The 23,451-nt window shown below is 41.9% G+C and overlaps 1 protein-coding gene across 1 annotated transcript in view; it reads left to right on the top strand.

Annotated features, from left to right (window-relative positions):
• slc25a26 (solute carrier family 25 member 26) overlaps window positions 1-23,451 on the top strand; it is a 58,932-nt gene that overhangs the window by 20,772 nt on the left and 14,709 nt on the right. Inside the window, 2 exon segments of the mRNA XM_034121897.1 lie at window positions 18,935-18,979; window positions 22,621-22,690. Of these exon segments, the coding sequence (XP_033977788.1) occupies window positions 18,935-18,979; window positions 22,621-22,690 (115 nt within the window).

Consider the following 23,451-nt stretch of genomic DNA (forward strand, 5'->3'; position numbering starts at 1 on the left):
AGAGAGTTCAATTGAAACTGCTGTCGTAAGGTCTAATCGGTAGATTGTTTTCTTGATTGATTATTTCATTGTTTGGTCTGTGTCCACTAAAACTCTTATAATCCCAAATGGACATACTGTACACAAACTGCTTATAGTGCGAAAACCCAAAGATATCGTGTTTTGAAATCATGGAAGATACAACAAACAGCAGAGTACTGATTAGCTGGAACCATTTCTGCCTAAACAAGTTACATAATGCTGATTGTTATCCTGTCATTGGACTACTGTTGCAACTATTTGCTTAGTTTCTTATCATTTGGACTTTAAAACATTAGAAACAAGATTAAAGGGCAAATAAAACCCAAGGAGATTTTTTGTCGGAGTGACAATGCAAAACCTACAGATATTCATTTTATGTATGAAGAAAAGCTCTGAATATTTGCTAATATTCACATTTCTAAAGCTGGAAGCAATAAAATACTTGGCATTTCTGCTTAAAAATGACTTTACCTATTATCAAAATATTTGCCTAATAATTTCTCTAGACACAGCACTCACCTGACCCCCGTTCCCTTATGTTCTCACTCTAATTCTTATAATCCTGTCTGGGCCCTTTTGCTACTCCAGGGTCCTAGTTGAACCTCCACCTCCTTCAGTGTGTTTGATTTCCCTTGTTACATCTCAGTTGTTGAAGTGTGTACATTGAGATATGATTGAGTTGTGAAGGGTCCATATACTGAGCAGTGAGGGGGTTTCTGCTTCCTCTGCTGGGATGCTGAGGTTGAAACTGTATTAACAGACACGCAGCAGAGCAGATCTGACCCCCGCGTGGCCCTTGTTTGGAAAAGAGCCACCTTTCACCGTCAGTGACGCATGTTCAAAAGGGAGAGGTGAGGGGAATCACTCTCATATCCTGTCTCTGTGCTCGCTGAACCACAGAGGCTGGTGTTTATACACCCTCATATGACTTAGGCAGAGGAGAGACAGAGCAGAAAGAGGGAAGACAGACAGACCAGGGGAGGCAAAATGTGTTTATTTTTGCGCTACATACTGTATGTAAAGGCAAGATTTGTGGGACAAGTGTGAAGGCGAGGAGGCTTCCTCCTGCACTGTGTTTAGAGTTGGACATCGTCAGAGCTGCTGCCGTTTGTCTCGGAGTCTGACGGCAAACCAACTCCTCTAAAAGGCTTCAACACCTCAAAGACTGGATTACATTTCATGGAAAATGTCATAAGATCACCCTGAAATAATAAAATGCTAAACCATGGAAGATATCAATATAGAAGTGGGATGTAATGCTTACCAGTGAGATAACTTAGATTTGTGTTTCAATGTGTTGCTCTTTGCAAACAAATTATTACGAATAATATTTTAACAGCCTTTGCAAGTCAGTTGAACAACCATTTAAATGAAGTATGGCTCTATTGGTTTCAAAGATGGATCTGAATGTTTGAAAGACTATGAGCTACTGGTGCTACCTTATCTGTTTACTCTGTGATCAATAAGAAGCTCAAGAGACCTGAGAAAACCTGTTGACCTCTGTAGATCTGACCCTTGACATGACTTGACCTATAGACGGGTGTTTGACCTCTTGTGTGATAAGGACAAACAATAGAAGAGTGTGTTCTATCTAGGTGTTTTGACAGTATTGTGGACACAGTTAGATATGCAATGCCAATTAGCACATCATTAAATGATTCTCAACTTTGAAACTTTTGTATAAATGTTTGTATAAAAGGATTTGACATGAATGTAAAGGTAGCAAGATGAAATGCTAAAGAGAGGCCTCAACCTGAAGTTTATATTCACATTTAGAATTTTCCCAGCATTCATTTCTTTGATGGATCATTATCTGTCTTCCTGCTGGAGGTATGGAATATCATTTTGGAACGCCTCTCTCTTGTTGAGTTGTTTGCAGGTCGATCTGACCCTTGTTAGAAGACTGATGGCCTTCTTAAGCTTCAGAGAACGACGCCTCTTCGTCACTGCGTGATCTCTATCACTTTACCACACCATGTCCCTCTGGGGATTAATGCTTTACTCCCTACACCAATCTTGATGACGGATGGATGGGCTTCTGTTCACAGTGCACATGTCATTCACATTAGTGTTGTTTTTGGTATCCAATTTTGTGTTTTCACTTTCTTTTGTGCGTTTTCCTACATCCAAGCTGGCCTCTTTTTTACATTCCCTTAAAACATCTGGCCTTCCTTGGGGTGAACTTTGGTGGCTTTTCCTGCTACAGTAATCTAACTAAACCTCAGTACCTTCCTAAGATCAACACGTGGTGTTATTAATGACCTCTACAGTCGGATGTATTTAAGGAGTTAGCTGCCATGCTGTCAGAGCCACATGTGTGCTTTCTGCTCGGTGCAGACTTGGCCGAGGGGACAGTGGCTCTCTGCGGTTCTCTGTTGAGGATGATGCATTGGAAGTCTGTGCCACTGTGAGCCATGCATCACACGCTTATGTTAAGTACGTGTGTCCCCATTGAGCTCTTCAATCCACTCTCAAATCCATCATTACACTGTAATATGTAAAGAAAGGAATTCTCTGTGCATTTCTTTGTCTCCCTGTGGAGATGTATTACCAGATCCTAATGCCAGACTTTTTTTTTTCCAGGATGAAGACAATGTTTCTTTTTACACAGATAAAGTTGTTTTAATGTGTCTCCCCTCTTCTGTATGTGTGAGCGCTGTGAACATGACCACAGCAGCCAGTATTAGTCAGTGTGTCTCTCCGGGTCTCGGGGCTATGTTTGCTTCCCACAACTTAAAGCATGTTTGTCTCAATCCGAGCAGAAAACCTTTGGTACTCCACATGTGTTTCTAATAATGCACAGCCTCAACCGCCAGGCAAGGGACTGGGAGGGGGGGGGGGGGGGGGAGGAGAGTGAGTATGTAACGGAGGAGGGTAGTAGTTCTGGATTGGAGGGAAAAGGGACAGCAGTGGTTTTAAATGTCATGTGGAAGGAAGCTCGTGTCAAGAGTCTGCTCCCTTACGCTGGGATCTGGTGCCAGTACACACGATTGAGTGTGATGCATTATTCCCCTGATGGCAATTCTTGCAATGTAGATTTTGTTTGAATTGGACACCTGTTCCACTTGAGTTTCACAGGCATTGAAGTGACATAATACCCTAACTGCCTAAATACGGTAATCCCATCTCAATCAGCCAGCCTATTATACAGTCACTGTAGGAAACCTTTACACGAGGTAAACCTTCAATCAGAGCCACTTTAAATAACAGTAACACCTTATTTTCACTTGGAGTGACAGGAGAAAGTGAGAGTTAAGGGAGTGGAAGCAGGATAAATCAGTGCTGTGCTATAGCCAGACATGGGGAAGCAACCAGTAATTATTACACTGAAGGATTACAATGATGCATATCCTTCACTTTTTCAAAACCAGTCTCATTTCTCATTTCACAGTAACTTTGGATTCAATAAAACCTATGATCCACTGTGACTTGCAGATACTTTCCACACTGTTTTGTAGTTTGCTAGGTTTTCTGTTGCCCATTTTCCAAGACAGTCGTATGAGTCTCTCCAGAAACAGCACCTGCTCCCCCCCCCCCCCCCATACAGCCACTCATATGCCTACCCCCTTTTTCCTCAGTCACAACCATCATCATGCTAGCAGCAGCGCTTACGACCTACAAGCATCTGGAACAGACCACCTGAATGTCAGGGGTCACGCTGTGATGTCACTGCTTAATGTCTAATGGAAAGAGAGAAATATAAAGTGTCACTAGCACCACGAGCGTTCACCTCACTCAACCCCTGCAGAGGTTAGGGGTTCAAAACAATTCATAATTCAACACTCATCTACATTCAAGGCAGTGAAACCTGGAGCGGCTGTTTATGTGAGCCAAGGGGCTTACATGGTTTAATACTTGGAGCTTAATATACCACAGAAGTCATTCAAACCATGTCAGATTAATACAATAATTCACCTTTTTTTTTTGTACATGTTTGGTTCCAGCAATGAGTAAGTCTTTACCAGACAAAGGAGCAGTGTTCTTGTAAAAGACAGTCGTAAAACACATCTATACAAGATTATTAGCCCAATCGGCTGGGATCATCTACCACTTTGGTCCAGAAGACAAATATCTCAACCATGGGATGGAACTGAGGTATACAGACATGCATGCTCCCCAGAGGATGAATCCTACTGACTTGATCCTCTGAATTTTATCCATCTTATCATTGCTAGGGTCAATCAATAATGAGGCAAATATTGGAAGTATTACGTATACATTTGGTTTAGATATTCAAGGTCCCCAGAGGATGGATTTCACTCGAACAAAAGCTTTCTGACTGTGATCGCTTCTAACCAAAGAATTGGCACTGCCCATAGAAAATTTAAATTCCATCAACAAAAATATGAGGGTTTTATCCCCCAGTTTCCTTCACATCAACTAAAGATGATTTCTGTGTTTCAGTCACCAGAAAAGGGCGAATAAGAGGGCAGCGATGGACTTACACAATGAAGTGGAAATGACTGAAATGACCCTGAATATCATGTTAGCTTAGCACCTTCATTTTATGAATGTATTGTATTTTGGCTGTATTGCCTAAAAAGAGAAAGTTAGTGACTGGATGAGAAGTTAGATAATATTTAAAAACAGCTCGGGTGTCTTATCCATAACAGGCTGGTGTTTTCATATCCACAGATAGTGCAGCTCAGCTTTATGTTGAGCAGCCTTTGCCGAGGCCGTGAAACAGATTGATCAGGTCCATGCAAGGTTTTGTTTGACCAACTCGTGTATCTGTGTGTGCTTTTTCAAAGTAGCTGCGTCACTGCCAGTATACACTTCTCTCAGTATGGAGATTCTGTTATTTCCAGCTGTGCTGCTGCTGTTATTATCTGATTCCCAGCTGATAAGATGTTTCTGTTAGTGAGAAACAGAGAGAGAAGCATTTCAGTTGGCCGGCAGGCAGCGGTTGGTTTGCTGGAAGTACTGTGGTCTGCGTTTTATTGCTGTGGGCAATGCTCCCAGAAAACATAGTGTGTGTGTGTGTGTGTGTGTGTGTGTGTGTGTGTGTGTGTGTGTGTGTGTGTGTGTGTGTGTGTGTGTGTGTGTGTGTGTGTGTGTGTGTGTGTGTGTGTGTGTGTGTGTGTGTGTGTGTGTGTGTGTGTGTTGTGTGTGTGTGTGTGTGTGTGTGTGTGTGTGTGTGTGTGTGTGTGTGTGTGTGTGTGTGTGTGTGTGTGTGTTGTGTGTGTGTGTGTGTGTGTGTGTGTGTGTGTGTGTTGTGTGGTGTGTGTGTGTGTGTGTGTGTGTGTGTGTGTGTGTGTGTGTGTGTGTGTGTGTGTGTGTGTGTGTGTGTGTGTGTGTGTTTAATACAGGCATCGGTGTGTGTGCCATGCTGGAGATATCAAAGCGGGAAGCATTCTTCTGGACCAACCTGCACGCTTCACTCTAGTTTGTCAGGTTATCTTACAGACTTGAATTTACCTGTGTTCATGTTCAAATATAATACTGGAAAATCCATGTAATGCTTTCTGCCTGTAGCCAACTTTTGGCTCATTTGAAATGTTTATAAAATAACCAGTATTCATTGCATTGCTGCTCCTGCACAGTCCCACCCTATTCCAGTAAACCACAATTAGCATGCAAATGTCTTGCCTGACAAAACCACCCCTATTTTTGCATAGCGTTAAAATACAAATAACTGTACAATATTGACATTTTTCTGTAAAATGGAAAAGCAAATCTTCATCACGTTATTTATGGTTGTAAACAATACATTCTTTGCCGTCCCCAATAGAATCCGACAGAAGTAATCAGCCTGTGGTAAATGTAACTACACCATACACCCACTACACCTGGGTTATTGATGGGCTACAAATTAAAGTGTTTACATAGTTAGGTCAAAAGCTATGAGATATTTAATCATCCATCTTTGCTCAGTACATCTTATGCCCTGATACACCAAGCTAGGGCCTGCCGTTGGCTAATGTCGGTAAGTCAGTGAGTATCAGTGATCCCTTTCTTGCGTTGTGTCCCTCAGAGTTGGCTAAGGTCGTCCCATGTTAGCAGGTTTTAGGCCAATTCAACATTTCAAGTCAAATGAACATGTTGAATTGGCAGCTAGACCCGTGGGAGAAATAACTCTGTGAATGACTTCAAATGTGAGATAATGACAAAGCACATTTCCCTTTAAGCTCCAGCCTTTCCCAACTGAGACATATGTTGCTCAATAGCCTCTTTGCTTCTCCACCAGCTGTGTAGCTAGGGTAATGTTGCACCTTCAACCTCTCCCATGCCTTGCACCAACACATTTTCTCTCCGTCCACTCTCCCACGTCTTACTCCTCGCCTCAGCCAGACCCTCGGGCAGCCACACATCTCTCTTCCTGTCAGCAGCTAATTGGTCGACCCTCAGGGCATCCTGTGTCACACCACACCACCATTCATTGGCTAATATGCACTCTGCCATTGATGTCATCAGTCAGCGGCTGTGACAGATCCAAACTGTCATGTTTTAACCCAACTAAATCTTTCACCTGGTCAATATTTAACCAATAAATTATATGGTAAAACTGCATATGTTTTCTTATACGCAAATTGTGAATATGTTTTTACAGAGTGAGTCCCATTAATCTTGTTAAGCATTTAAAATGTAACGTCACATGGGAATTTTAACTAAAATGTTACATAAGCAGCAGGCTATACTACTTTTTCCATGTACTAAAAGCTTTGGAGAAAAACAAGTCGTCTGTCAAGGAGAAGGTTTCTGTTTTTCCCGTTCGTGCCTTTGCCTGTTCTGCTGTATCAGGCTCCCATTTTAAAGCAACAAGCTGCACACAGGTGGGAGGAAGAAAAAAATCACCAGCACAACATAAATATTATTCTGAGTTTCTGGGAAGCATTTCTCTCATGTCGATGGAATTGCTCACTTGAATCCTTGCCAGCACACTGTTTCCCCCTCCACCTCCCCCTCTCTCCCCCCCTCTCTCCACCTCCACATCGGAACAAGTCTTAATTTGTCGGAAATATTACTGCCCTGTGCCGACATTCGCCTGGACTGCGGCGGTTTACGGGAGCGAGGACCAGGTGTGATTAGTTTTGCGCACGGGAGATATGCCGATACTTAAACCTCTCCCTAGTTTGGCTTGTTTAAACAAACGCACGCACGCACGCACGCACGCACGCACGCACGCACACACACAGACACATCATGCTGCCCTTGACATTCAAAACTGTCAGATGGAATTCTTCAGCAAGTGCATTCACTCTCATTCTAGTTTTTACAGCACCGGGGAGCTGGGAACGTTGGGATGAGTGATTGCTAGTCGCTTAAGGCAGAACACTCCTCATAGTTGCACAGTTTAGGCCTTTAAGGGACGCATGCTCCTGCTGCAGGATGCACGGCCTCATACGCTTTAATCTGTGACAAATTTAGGTTTTAAGGAACCTGCGCTGAGCACAGGGGGAGTTATGCTGATGTATGTGTTACAGGTTTAAGTTTAGATAAGCATATGATTTGTGTGAAGTGTGCCTCAGGGAAGTGTAAAGACAGGTGTGTGTGCATTTGTGTGTTTAAGACGGGGGGGGTTCTGTTTTCTGTTATAGGGAGAGCAGGCCTTGGCTTTCACTAACCAGCACTATACAACCACCAAGAGAGAAGTAATCCAACCTTCTCTCTCTCTCTCTCTCTCTCTCTCTCTCTCTCTCTCTCTCTCTCTCTCTCTCTCTCTCTCTCTCTCTCTCTCTCTCTCTCTCTCTCAGTTCCCCCCCTGTCCCCTCCCTTCTTCCCCTTCTCCCCCCTCTCTCTCCCCCAGGCCTCTCTTATGAAGTGAGAGGCCAAACACAGGCCCGGAGTGCAGGATCAGGCTCCCTCTATCGATTGACTTTATTTATGTGTTTGTTTATTTATTTAAAAGGCCCTGAACCCCTCTGTCCCTGAGGTGTACTTAGGTGCCACACACACACACACACACACACACACACACACACACGCATACGCACACACACACACACACTCTCTGTATCTCTTACTGGACTGTACAAATGGCTGTGCTCCTATGTTTAGCCAGGGTTTTTGCAGCGTCACTGCTGGGTGTAATGTGCGTCGTCACGGCAGTAACTAAGTGTGACATTAGCTCATGTGCGCATGCCAGCTAGTGTCCTGTGTTTAAGAAGCATAACATAGTTCTGACCTTAATAGGAAAATAATTAACAGTTGAAAATGAATAGGGACAATGTTGAATCTTTTTTTACAACAATTCGTCAGAACTATTGATTGATCAAAATCAAATTATAGTTTTCAATAATTGGGAAGATGGAGCGTGCAAACAAAGCATATCAGTGAAGATGTAATACATTGAAAAGGACAACAACAAATAAAGTAGAGAAATATATAAATAAATACAAAACAATAACATAAAATGTTATGTAAATTAATATGGACTGTTTAAGATTTTTTTTGTATTCCCCATATCATTATATATTTCAACATTAAACAATATTATTAAGTGTGTGTATATATATATCATGCCCTTTCCTCAGCTGGAATTCAAAAACATTCCAGCTGGAGTTATTTTAAGGAAATAATGATTGCCTTCCAGCATTTACTCAAAGCTTATTTGGTATATTGCAGCATGGATCCTTATCGCAAATCTGTCATACTTAATTAAAAAAAGCACATTTATTTTATACTTTTCATTAGTGCATGTTCTTGTATTTCTCCTACATGTGCGTGTCACCATATATGCATCCAGAGTGTCCTTCAACCTTCTAAACAGGTCTGTCTTCCTCATGCTTCCTCTTTCTAAAACTTGGCACAGTCACATATAGAAGTGTCCAACACCACCTGCCTCCCTCTCATTCATGATTTATGACTTTATCAGCCTTCAACATATTCAAATCTGATCTCTTTGCTATCGGCGTGTCACCGCAGTCAGTTCCTCTTCGTACTTCAGTGACACGCAGCAGCAGGAATGTGGGTGTGTCTGAATGTTTCTGTGTATGAATTTGGCGATGAATCCAGCGTACAGCCCTGTTGCATTAGCAGGTAATAAATGTGGACTTAGACGCTCAGCTTTGCTCCGCCCGGTTAGTCCATATGAGGTTTTTTCATGTGTTTCTATGGTCTTCACGTGGCCTATAGTGATTCCTCATTTTGAATAAGGCTGCTGTTGATCGCTTCACCATCTGACTTCCATCTGCTTTCTGTTAAAAGCTCCTCTCCTCTCTCATCTCCTCTCCTCTCCTCTCTCGTCTCGTCTCCTCTCCTTTCCTCTCCTCTCCTCTCTCGTCTCCTCTCCTCTCCTCTCTCGTCTCGTCTCGTTTCCTCTCCTCTCCTCTCCTCTCTAGTCTCAACCTGAACTTGTCACTGACTCAATATTTCTTAAAATGACTACCTTAACATTTGAAAGGAGACCTTGTTTATTTTATTTCACGTGTAAATTCAATTTGAGAGAGTATGCATGGTCTCATTTGAATGGTACATTTGGTAAATTCCAAATCTGTGGGTGTAGGAGGTTTTTCTAAATGGATTTGGACTGGTTATTCAGTATCAAATACTAACAGCGGCCCTCTCTGGCTCATGAATCATTTGCTGCACATCTGGTGGCCACAGCGGAGCAGAATGAGCTGCAAGTGTGCACATTGTGGGGTTCAGGATTGCACCACAGTGTCTTGACTGAGTTAGAGCTCGAGTAGTGGTTTTCTGAATACTGTCACTTGTGTCTGGGATTTCATAATAAAGCAGTACAATCTGGGAGGGTATCCATTTGAGTTGTGATGATGACAGTAAACAATGTCATTAATCGTAAACTATTGTTGTCACAGGCTTTTCGGTACCAGATAAAGACATACAAAGTAATTTATTCAAATTGTTAGAGCAGCTTTTTGCTATTTAAAGGTCCCATGTCATGGCCATTTCTACTGATCTTAATTCCATTGTTGAGGTATACTAGAACAGTGGTTCTCAACTGGTCAGGCCTCGGGACCCACTTTTTCCTTTGTCAATCAATCGCGACCCGAAATTTTGAACCACTCAAATCTATTCAACAAAAAAATCGCTATAATATATACGCTTTTCAGCATACATTATTAAAGTGAAGTACAGTCCATATATCCCTTCACAGAACTGAAGAATGCTTTTAAATAAGGTTTAATGAGATGATGGTATCAAAGCTGAACTGTATAACATAAAAAGGCACACATGCTGCCCCCAGGAGATTTTTAGAAATACTAACATATAAACTACGCATTCTGGTAAATAAATCTATTGCTACCCGACATATTAATAATATTTTATGCCATTGTTTGTTTTTCACTTAGTTCTGACAGCTTGCTGCTCCTCACAGAGAGAAGAGCAAAGAGTAGATAGTCTGTTTGAATTACTTTCAATTGTGGGTTAGGGTAGATAGCTCCCATTGTTTTGTGACCTGTCAATCATCAAACCGGGGGTCATATTTCATTATGTGTTAATTTTTATCTGAAGTTGTACCCATGGATGTATAAAGACAAGAGTAGTTCTACCGCAAAGTTATTCTCCGTGGGGACTTGGACTCGAAAAAACATCAGCAAAGATGTTTTATTGAGAAGATGATCACTACGTGACAGAAGTTTTCAAAACCGGCGTTTATGGTCGGTACTTCCAGTCCAACGCCTACTGCATGCACAGCGTTAGAAAATCGGGCCTTCAAAATAAAAGTTTGCCTTTTTTCCCAAAAAAAAGAAGAAAAGAAACCTTTATTTTTCAAAAAGAAATTCTTCACTCACGAAAACGGGTGGTCGCGGACCCGTTTGACCCGGGTGACTGAGATATCTTAACAACTATTGGATGGATTGTCATGAGATAAGTTACAGATGGTGCACAGATGATGGATGTTCATGACTACGATGATCCAAGGACTTTTCCTCTATAGCACCACAAACAGGTTTCATACTGGTTTGTGGTTTAATATGAAATGTCTCAATAACTTTTTTGACGCATTGTCACTAAGTCTGGGACAGAAACTCATGCTCCTCTGAGAGTGATTTGTAAAAACGTTGATATCTCTTTATTTTTTCCATATTCTGTTTTAAACGTGTACATATTGTTTTGTCAAAAAATGTCATCAGCCTCAGCATGCTAATTGCTAACACCCCAAGCTAAGATGGTGTACATGTCCACTTAAACATTTAGCTAAATGGCTTCAGAGGCACTTGCATGTCGTTACACTCTTTAGCTGCGTTCAGATCAGCTTGAGCCCTGCCTGAATAAAAGCAACCCAATCTCATTCATTTCAATTTCATTTTCCACGACTGCATGCCTATGCAGAAGGTGCCAGCTAAAAGTTGAACTACAGAACAAAAGATAATTTCATCTCCAAATCATTGAGATGAAATGGAAGGTTTTTTCCGCCAACTTTAAACAGACCAAAAACTACCTTGGTCACACAAACTGGCTCTATATCACCTCAGTGGCTCTATTTCATGCTAACTATAAGACATGCTGAGATCAATTCTTACATTTTGTTGGAAAGCATCAGATATTTTGTTTCCAGTAAGGTTGTTCTTGGACAGCGATGCCACACTACCAGCAGGTAGATGTTTTAAAGTAGAAAAACTGCGAACATTAAGACATGAGGTACTTTATTTTGGAAAGGGATCTGTTGGAAAATATGAATAATGTCCCATCTGTTGATTTGGCCGTCTATACATTTGTCTGCTTGTCTCTCCATCTTCACATCCATCTTCCTCACTCTTTCTCTCCCTTTCTAAGCACTCATCAGTATGCAGAGGGTGCAGTATGACCTATTAAATGTCATTTGTCAAATTGCAGCCAACTGGCTTGCCTGCAATCAGGCTCAATGTGAATATATTTTGACATGTGTTTTTCCTGCCCTCCGCTGAGTGCCTAAGGACCTGTGACAGCCCTGAGCCGCTCTGAATGCTAATAAAGTTAGCGCTAATACAGTTGGCAAGAACGCATACAAACACACACAAACTGGAGCACTGTCAGCAAAATGACACAGCCGACGCAATCTCCATATTCCTATATAGTACCTGACAGTCACAGCAAGTGGCGCTGTCACCTTTGATCAGGGACAAAATGTGTCAGCCAGCTCACACTAAATCCCGCTCTTCAGCACACACGCACGGCTGAAATATGATTAAGCATGCCGACATATTCATACCAAAATGCAGACACCCACACGCAGGATAGCTGGTCATGTGTTTCCCAGCAGTGGAATCCGCTCCCTGGAGGCCAGCTGGATGACACAGATGTTTGTGGGTTTTGGGAGCAGATGCTGCTAAATTCCCCTTTGCACTGTTTTCACTTTGTGGCCAAGATGCACACTCATACTTGGGGATGATTTGATCTAAAGGAGGTATATAGTGAATATATTAATGCAGCTCTTTCCAAAAAAAGTGACAAATTGTGATTTATTGACTTTGGGGTACAGCAAAATGCATCAAAAGAAGATAGTGGTCAGGAGAATGGAGAGGGTAGACGGAGAAGGAAGAATTTGATGGAGTTTGAAGCAGACGGTGAACAGGAAGATATACAGTAGTTCAGAAGGCCAGATGTATTAAAGGAAAGCATGAAAGCGTGACGTTGACGTGGCGCCTGGTCATGCACCTCCACATGTGTGTAACTATAGGCAGGGTATTTCAGACAGGACTGTCCAGAATAATGATAAAAACAAATACAATAACTTTAATTATATAAATGTTTAAGTGAAGTAATGATTCAATTTTACAGATTATTATGTGTAAGAATGTTCTTACAAATCTAGTTTTGAGTAAATATATCTATACAAGAGAATCTAATTGGTAACAGACGGTATATGCAACCTTTAATCCATTATTATACATATTTTTGTTCCAGGTATATTCATAGGGATTGTAATAAGGCAAAAAAGTCCATAAATATTTGATATGCGTTTATAGTTAATCCTCCAAGGCCTTGAGGACTGTCATGTTTGGTTTATGGAGTTTTTTGTTTGTACTTCCCCTGGCAATTTGGAATCACAGGCAATAGAGCTGCAGCTAATGATTATATCCCACAATCTGTTCTATATATATATATAAATAAGCTACGGTCCAAAACCATGAAAATTGCAATTCACTGTGAAAAATCACAGTCAGTAAGAATTAATCTTCTGGGGAACATGTGTACAACTTATCAAAGCATCCAATAGTTATTGCTTGCATGTCTGAATAATCCACTACAGTTTGTGTACATTTTTTGCAATTGCAACCCCTCTTATTCCATAGCTCTAGAAAAATGCCTGCTTATGCCTCTGTTTCTTGAAAGTGTGTTTTATATGTCAACATTTTTATATGTTAAGTGAAAGGTCATGTTTGCAAACCTCAACAATGTGTAAAACGCACTGGGTGTGTTCGTCGCCATGGTTATCGTTACGATTCGCTTGCTGCTCACATGGCCATGCAAGTGCACTGATTGGCTCAAGCTGGAGTTTAGTGCGCTAGTAAAGTTTTGGCAGGCAGAGGAAAACCTCAGTCGTTTTCAATGGACATAAACATCACTGCTGCTCTGCCTTCAGAGTGGTGATTTCCTCTGCTAACTGATCATTTTTATGACTTTATACACATGCATGGAAATGACACACTAAAACCAAATATGTTTTCCCATCTTTGCAAGGAAAGATTTTGACAGTGGGGTCCAGATTGTTTATGTCCCGACGATGCTAACAGACATTTCGTTTTTTTTACTTGCATTCATGGAGTTTTGCTTTTTTTTTTATGTTAACAGTACAGCTCTGGGTTGAGGGTTAGTGAATTTGGCTTGGCTTCATGGCTCTGAACAGGCCATGGTAGCTGAGGCATTATACTACGCAGGGGTGTGAGACAGAGTCAGCAGTTAGCACCATGGAGCAGTGTGGATTTTATGCTGCCTGGCTGCCTTTATGCTAGCCTAGCGTAGCACGACCCTGGCCGTCTGCGTGGCTGTGTGCTAGTGTACCATGACATAGCTCAGGTCTAAATGTGCCCTCAACACGTGGAGCAGACCTCTGTGTAACTCTAGAATATCAAAACCATGCGTTTCTGCCACTGGTCCACTGGTTAGAGAAAATGTCCCCTTTTGACTTCAAGTTCAGCACCTGCAACCATTTACAACCAGGTGGTCCCTCACACTGTCCTTAAGCAATATGCTGAGCCCCTAAATCGTTTAGTCACAAACTACAAAGGGTAACAGTGTAACTGTATGAGGCGTGTGGAATGAAAGCTTAGTGATGGTTTGGTTAATATTTACTTTTTGATATTGATTTAAAAATACATACTCAACTTTTTATTTATTTCATTTATTCACAAACGGTTAAAATACATTACAAAAATAGGTAGAACCCTAAGACATAATGTAGATATGTGAAATGGGACATCCCGATAAGCTGTCCAAAACATATGAATAGGGGCCCAGACATTAAAACAGAAAGCATTGGCACTATATCTGAACAACACGTCTAAACGTGTAAGGAGTAGTAATATAAAGAAACATTTACAAGGTAAGAAACACTAACTCCAAACACACTAACCAAATACTTTCAAAACATATACTTCATCAGTCTAAAGATTGGTTTAAAATAGGTAAGGTATAATAAACACAGACACACGAAAAAGGAAAATAATGGTACAAATAACATTTATTTCAAAGTAAAGTAACTTATTTAGAGGTCCCTAGCCATTTAGTGTGAAGCTTTGACATATTTGATTAGCAACTACTGCCGTACGCACTAACATTTAAAAGCATTCCAATCTCTAAAAACGACTAAATCTATTATATAGTATTATAACTATATGCTTTTGAGTCAACAAAGCGGACATGTACAAAATGTTTCTTACAATTTTCAAATCTAGAGAAACTTGATTTTTTCTGGTCGCCTGAAACATTGTATCCTCATGCATTTGAATGGTGCTTGTTTGCCAGAATCTGTCATAATTTGACATTTTATACGATTTCCAGCCACATTTTAACGATATACTTTTTTGATCTTTTTCTGTTTTAACTTTTATATTTTTAAAATAACATACAGTCCATTTAAACGTGTTTCAAAGCACAATAATTAATGTCCATTGTGATGAAATACCGTTAGTCTGAGTTGTTTCTGATGGAGTGATATGCAGTCCCTGGTTCCCCGTGTGTCTTCTGAGAGGCTACACTTAAAGTGAAAACTTCATTAAAGTTTCATTAAATGTTAGATAAGTAAACTTGGAACTGATACAGATGTTTTTTTTGTTATTTATTTGTACTGATTATTATCTGTCCCTCGGTTGAGAAACACAGTGATTATTTTGGATCTTCTCTCAGCGGCAGAGTTTGTGGTGTGGTTATTCCACCTTAAGGCATTTGCACAACAATCTAATCGAATAATAACCGTCACACATTAATCTTAAAGAGCTTATTATCTAATCTCTGATATTGCGCAGAGATGATCTGTTTTGCCTGAGGAGTTGAACGCAGATTTAACATCTCAGTTCCCACAATGTCTAACTCTGATTCTGGATCAGACACTGTGATGATAATTCCTGTATGCACTTCTTGTATGATGTGTGAGGGTTTGTCTTTCTACCTTTTAAAGGTTTATTATACAACCTGTAGATTGCCTAAAATGTATTATCAGGTAAATTCATGAAAGGCCGTATTATGCTTTTTGGGGTGTCCTCTTGCCTGTAGTGTGTTCTATAGGTTTGTGTGCATGTAAATGGTCTGCAAAGGCTAAAATCCCAAAGTTCCCTCCAGACTGAGTTTCTCTCCCACACACTCGCCCTCTGCCTGAAACGCCTCCATTGGACTCCTTTGTTTACTTTTGTAACATAGGGACATCACTGTGTAACAACACTCACTATTGGTTAGCGCTCCAACACATTGTACGTGATAGGCTACGTGGCGAGTCGTTTTCGACACATCTCTAAGCAGTTGACCTATCACAACAGAGCCGGCCAGCTAACCAATCAGAACAGACTGGGCTCTGGTTTCAGACAGAGGGTGAAAAGAAGTGCTGCAGCACAGGCAGTGTGAGAGGCACAAAATACAAATATGAACCTGAAAATGAGCAGAATACGGCCTTTTTACTAATTTGGCAACATATCTCTGAGTTTAAATAATCTCTCCTCCCCTAAAAACTGCAGTAGTAGTATGGTTATGAGCAATGTTCAGTCTATCAGGTGCTGTGGTGATGCATAAGTCTATCTCCAGGGTTACCCCACCTCAAAAACCATAGCAGACGCAAAAAAAAAAAATAAAGCTTGCTCCCTTGGGCTGTTTTCAGAAAGCTTGCTTGTTTTGTTTTTTTAAAGCAAGTCAGAGCAGTGACACAAGGATTGAAGTTGTTTTGAAATTCATTCCACAGCAGGTAACACATTAGCCGCTTTCACACCAAGTACTTTGCCCTACTTAGTTCCCAGCACTTACTGTAGTTCCCAGCACTTAGTACCCCCCATGGAACTAAGAGCCGATCGCGTTCACACCGGAATAAGTTCCCTGAGGGAAGATTATGCAAATGAAGCCGCTGACGTCACTTTGTCTTCTTCTGCTTTGGGTTTACTGGCAGGCCGCAAACAACTTCACGCCGTATACTGCCACCCGGAGTCCCCGGCCGGGAGTCCCCGGAGTTGGGGAATGGCTTCAGTAGAAGCTGCTGGGACTCCCAGCAGCTTCTACTGAAGCCTTCAGAGTAAATCGCCAGAACGCCGACACCTCCTCATCTCCACCGCTCCCATGTTTTATTTTGTGTTGCCATAAATTATTCTCTCTCCATTGGCGCGCGGGGCTAATGCTAATGCTAATAATGCTAATGCCAGCAAATACAATGGCGGCTTCACAAAACTTTTCAGAGTTTTACGGGGCGTGGTTTGCAATTCACCCAGCCAATAGAAATTGGAACTTTTTTCTCCCCAGGATAGTCCCACCTCTCTAGCAGGCACTAAAAAGGGGATAAAGGTTCTCATGAACTAAATTCTCTTTTTGGTGTGAATGCAAAATCCCAGGAACTATCGGAACTAATCGGGAAAAGTACTCCGGTGTGAAAGCGCCTATTGCACACATTTCTCACCACGACAGAAAATAAAAATGCTTCAGGTTCGTTTTTGATTGGGATGATACTTTGGTTCAAGACGATAAAAAGAAATACAGATGGAAATACTTGTCCATTTCCCTTTCTTCACCACTTCTCTGTCTGTCTCTCATTGCTCACTCAGCTTAGAGATGTATTACATCTGTCATCTCCTTCCATCACTTCCAACATCAGGTGAAAGCATTGCATTGGTAGTTCGGAGCGTGTTGATGTGAGACGAGCAGAAAGCGTTTCAGCACTGGAAGAAAGAACACTGCAGTGATGAACTAACAGTGATGTGTCCTCCACCCTGTATATTAAATCTCACAACTCCAGATAAACAAACAGAAAGTTACGATCTGCTTTACGCTTCAGGTTCATACACGTTTAAAGTGTTTGTGTTTGTGTGTCTCCAGCCTGCCCTGAACTACAAATTGCTCATCAATTTAATCTACACCTCTGCAAGGTTACACACGCACACTGTTTCAATGATTTTTAAAACGTTATATTCTCTCGAAGGGCAGATGCAGCACATTCCTTTAGGTTACTGTGTTTATATGAGCTGCTTATTAAGAGTCGTAAACACAGCTCATGTATTGTTTTCTTTCTTCGGCTGACTCTGAGTTGTATCAGTTCAGCTTACACCGACGCGCTGACGTAGTCTGATGGAACATGTTGGAGGAGGCGGAGCAGATAGATGAATGATCCTCTTGTTCCTGTGATCAAAGACTGATGACACAACTCGGTGTCACTTTTATTTATTTGTCTCTTTGGTTTTTGTTTTTCTTCCCCTCTCTTCCTTCCTGTCCCGCTCTGCCCCATTCCTGCAGTGTGTGTGTGTGTGTGTGTGTGTGTGTGTGTGTGTGTGTGTGTGTGTGTGTGTGTGTGTGTGTGTGTGTGTGTGTGTGTGTGTGTGTGTGTGTGTGTGTGTGTGTGTGTGTGTGTGTGTGTGTGTGTGTGTGTGTGTGTGTGTGTGTGTGTGTGTGTGTGTGTGTGTGTGTGTGTGTGTGTGTGTGTGTGTGTCCGAATCCAAATCCGTTTTCTATATGTTCTATAAAATGTGACCATTCCTTTTCATGTGTCTAAATATATGTGTGTGTGTTTGTGTTTTTTCCTTGCCATGGTAATGCTGGCACATTTCCCCCGCTGTATCTTCCTGCCTGAGCTGATTTTGTGTTTTCAATGGCCAAACTCTGGCTCCAACCATCACTTTAGTTTCCTCCCTCTATTCCTCCAACTTTGCTCCATCTATCTGGCCATCCATCCATCCATCCGTCTCTCCATTGAGAACTGCCAGACCACAGCCCGTCTCATTCATTAATCATCAGCAGTGAGAAGGAACAAGGGAGCAGTCAGACGAGAAAGAGAGAAAACAGAGAAAGGTGTCAGGAATGACAAGTGCAGGAGATTGGAGGTTAAAGATGAAACATGATCCTTAAAGGGGCCATAGAATGCTCTCTTTCAGGTTCATATGTGTATTTTATTTCATTACAAGCTGGTTTGTGACCTGATATTTGTTTTATTGATCTGATCTAGTGTCTGTCTCTGTGCATGGTTTCATATTTGTATTTTATGTCTCTCCTGTGACATGTCTCCATGCTTTAATGTTCAAAAAGGTCTTTGTGTTACCGTACTACCTGTGCTGCAGCACCTCTTTTCACCCTCTGTCTGAAACCAGAGCCCAGTCTGCTCTGATTGGTTAGCTGACCAGCTCTGTTGTGATTGGTCAACCACTTAGAGATGTCCCTCCCCTTAGCCTATCATGTACAATGTGTTGGAGTGCTAGCCAATAATAGCTTGAATGTTACATAGTGTTGTCGTTATGTTACGGAAGTACAACAAGGAGTCTAATCGAGGCGTTACATGCACACAAACCTAAACAACACACTACAGGGTTACAACTCTAATTAAAACTCTTGTCTCTTTGTTTTTCAGATCCCGTTCTCGCTGGTGCAGTTTCCACTTTGGGAATATCTAAAGGTATGTATTAGATCTTTGCCTAACTGGCTTTATCCCCTCTCTTTCTTTATTATCCATCTGTTTGTATCCCCTCCCCTCTCCACCATTCCTCAGCACAGTCGTTTACAGTAATTATTCTGTGATTAATCCACAGTAAAGTTATAGTGTGCTAACACTCTGACACATTTACAGCAGGCTCACCCTCTGTACTCCCCTCTTTCATTGTGGCAGGGGGAAATGGGACTTTTACACACGGCTTTAATGGGTTGTCACGACTGCCATCAAACCGGATTTCAATTTATCAAGAGAATATCCGGCCCTTCATTTATGTCTCCTCCTAGCGTTGTCCCCCCTTGCCCTTTCTCTCTTTTCATTGTTTGGCCCTAACCACATAAAAAGCTGTCCCTCTTTGATAAAGATGGCGTTTTGTCGGAGTGACATCATGTCTCAAGGGCGCGAGAGGCGGACAGTCGAACATTCCTCCAACATTAGGAGCTAACGGCCGAGCTAAGACGAACAATACACTTCACAGCTGTGTGCGTCCATACATTTGTGAGAGTCCGATTTTGTCGTTCACAAGTGTCTCTTTGTGCCTCAGTCAAAGGCCCTCTCTCTCCAGGCCATCTGGACACGTCCGTTGGCGGAGAGCTGAACTGCTGGAATCTGGACTTCTCCTCTCTTTCTCCTTGTCCTCTTCTCCATCCAATTGGCTTCAGTACTCCCGGTCCTCCCATATGTATCCTCTGCTCTGAATAGCTAATGAGCCGTTTCCTCAGTTACAATGGCACAGCCTGGCTGACTAGTCAAGGAAGGAGAGGAACAAAACAACCAAAGAAGATTTTGTTTTGCTGCCAATCCTTTTGGAGTGACCACCAAGAGGTTCAGAGGCTCTCATTATCAAGAATAATGTGATTTAATATGAGAAATGCCAGAGTGAAGGAATTTTAGAGCGAGTGCATGTGTGTGGCAAGTTCTCACATCTGTTTCGTGGGATGGTAATGTGCTGCGTTATGGCCTTTTCCCTCTTTATTTCACACCAAGCCAGCACAGCTGTCAGTGAGAGCGTCAGAAATGGAGAAAGACCAACCAATTAAAGGCCTGTTAGAAAAGGAGCGAGCAGACACATCGTAGAGAGCATTGAGTTCAACATGTCCGTACATTTCTTAAATATTAAAGGTGCCCTATTACGCTTATTTCCAGGTTCATATTTGTATTTTGTGCCTCTACTGTGACATGTTTACATGCTTTCATGTTTAAAAAGTGATGCTGCAGCACCTCTTTTCTCTCTCTGTAATCAGATCCCAGTCTGCTCTGATTGGTTAGCTGGCAGGCATTGTTGTGATTGGTCAACTGCTTAGAGATGTCCTGCCCTTTAGCCTATCATATTAAATGTGTTGGAGCGCTAGCCAATAGAAGCGCAAGTTTAACATAGTGATGTCACTATTTTGCGGACGTAAACAAAGCACTCAAATAGAGGCAAACCTATAGAACACATTAAAGGGAAGGGAAAAGGCCAAAAAGCATTATAGGGCCTCTTTAAAAAGATTATAAATTCATCATCAGGAAAGTCACACAATATGAAATAATGTTATTCCATTCCTTATCCATGTGAATAATTCTCACTGTTCCTCCTCACATTCATTTCATAATATTGCAGTGTTTACTCTGTTGTTTTCCAACAGCAGCTGTAGAATAACACTTATAGTTAACACCATCTGTTGAGACCTCAAAAACAACATTAGCAAAACAGGAGGGTGTAACACTTTTAGGACTGCACACCAAGAAGAGGCCGCAGAAAATTCAAGGAATCTGCGTCCAAAGGCATGCTGGGAACTCCAAATTAACCAATGATGATGCACACAAACATGATGCACTGAAACCCTCCCATGCACACAGACAACTGCTTTCCTGTGGGAAGTCGTCCAGGTGCAAACTCCGACCCTGACACAAGGGTTCAAAGGTCAAAAAGTTTGTTTTCCCAGGTTTACCCCTTATTATTTATTCATGAAACAGAGAGGAAGGGAGGGAGGGACTCGCAGAAGGAGAGAGACGGAGAGGAGTCCCCCAGCGTGAAGCCTTTGATGTGGAAAAAAAAAAATCTCCTTTTTGAATCTGCCGTCTAATGGAACACACATGACACATCCTGAGCCAGCGCGCACTCTGCCAGCTCTTCTCCTCTCCCCGTGTTTACTTGTTTGTGTCTGCATGTGTTGCGCACACACACATGGGTTCTGTGATGTCCACATGTGTGTGTGAGAGAGAGGAGGAGAATGAGATAACGTGCTGCCGATTAAACTCACAGGGGGGGAATGGACAAAGAAAATATTAGTAATCGCTCCATGCTGTTGCTCAATTGCTCTCCCTGAGAAGTAATCATACCTTAAAGAGCCCGAGGCACCACAGCTGTCCACATGCATTTCAGACAAAGGCTAACCCCGCGTAGTCGCTCTCCTCATCGCTTTGCTGAAACTAGTTAGGGGAGAGAAAAAACTAAGTGTTTATTCTCGGAATATTCAAAGGTTTCACTCCAAGCTGCCCGGTGGTGTGAGCATTTTTCAGACACACAAAGTGCTTGCATTCAACTTTATTTCATGTATTTTTCATTGACAAAATCCTAATAAAACTAGCTACCCTTTGTAAAGAAGGGCTGCCCCACTACCAGACCACATCCGACTACGGGTCAGTTTCACAACACCCCCTCCCCCCCAATCTCTTATTACCTCCACCAAGGAGGGAATGTTTTCTGCTTGGTATGTCTGTTTGTCTTTCAACAGGATTACGGAATAACTACTGGCTTGATTTTCATCAAACTTCTTTCTATGCTCAGGACCCCATCATGAATTACAATTTAGTTTACTTTACCCTGTGATTGGCTCTCCAAATGCTCCAAAAAATTGCCTCTTTATTGGATGTTTGACGTCATTTACCGCTGTCAACATAAAGACTTTTAAGAGAAGTTGAACTGGAGCACAGACAGTTTTAAGAGGCATGGACAAATTAGTTTTATATATTGAATTTTGTGCTACTTCACGCTACAGCTCTCCAGGAGTATAATATATCTATTAATACGATAATAGAAATTGCACAAGAGTATATTATGTAGGAGGGAAACGTGAAGAAAAAGGTTTCCTAGTGTATATAGTTGCATATTTTTCTATTTTCTGTTCTTTAGGATGTTTAAGTGGCCCCACTTGGACCGTACAATTTAGACAGTGGCCAGTATTTGTTTAGCCCCCTGTTATATAGCCTATATTTATATCACTCTACTTTTTTAATGATATTTTCCTAAATGTTAACAAATTAAAGAATGTGTTGATATGTTAACACTGTAAGCGTTGACATACTGTGTAGATGATAGAGTGAGAGCCCTGCAGCACATTCTCATGTTTTCTCCCTCTTGTCCCAGTTCTTGGGAAACAAGTAGCATGACATCACTGGGGAGAAAAGAAACACAAAAATAGCCCGACAGCCCGGTTCCCAGCCGCGCGCTGGACCCCCGACCAAACCAGGGTTCACAATGTGTTTTCAATGTGTCTGATATCTCCGCTAACTACAATCTTCTCTCTCTTTGTTTCCCTCCCTTTCTCTTGCCCTTTCATCATCCTCCTCTATCGACAAACTCTCCCTTTCTCTCTCGACATGTTCCCTCTCTTTCTTCCCAGACTCTGTGGTCACGGAGGCAAGGTCACACGCTCTACTCTTGGCAGTCTGCAGTGTGCGGAGCTTTTGCAGGTGCAGAGGATTATTTGCTGCTTTGGGAAAGAGGCGGAGAGGGAGGAGGGGGGGTGGGGGGGTGGTGAGGGGTGGAAGAAGGAAGGGGAGGAATGGATAGTGAAATCAATGGAAGGAGGGATGGAGGGATGGTAGGTGAAGAGATGGCCACAGGGTCAAAACAAGTTTACCCAAAGCCACATTTTTTTTTTTTTTTTTTTTTTTAATTTTTACCTTTATTTATCCAGGTGTATCCCATTGAGATCATTGATCTCTTTTTCAAGGGAGACCTGCTCAAGTAGGTTCCACATGAAACATAAAAACATAAACAGAACAACAAAAAGGACATCATACAGCATCATTACAGGGATTACAATTTACATAACTATCCACATGAACAGGTACCAACAGCTTCCGATTGAGTAGCATCCAACCGAGCTTTAAAAACATTTAGTGGCACCAAATTGCTCAGTTTCCATTTCAATTGCAGACTATTCCAAGACAGTGGAGCTGCGCATCTAAATGCTATCTTCCCTAAGACAGTCCTAGCAGTTGGCACATTTAATAAAACCACAGCATGCGATCTCAGGCAGTAGCCACTTACAATTCGCCGTGAGATCAGGGAGCAGATGTAGGATGGAAGTTTCCCTAACATGGCTTTGTATATAAAAATGTACCAGTGACTGAGCCTCCGTACAGTTAGTGAAGGCAGACCAGCCCTTGCATACAGGGTACAGTGATGGGTTAATGCTTTACAGTTTGTCACAAATCTCAGTGCACTG

The sequence above is a fragment of the Trematomus bernacchii genome, unplaced genomic scaffold (assembly GCF_902827165.1).
Source record: "Trematomus bernacchii unplaced genomic scaffold, fTreBer1.1, whole genome shotgun sequence".
Classification (NCBI taxonomy): Eukaryota; Metazoa; Chordata; class Actinopteri; order Perciformes; family Nototheniidae; genus Trematomus; species Trematomus bernacchii.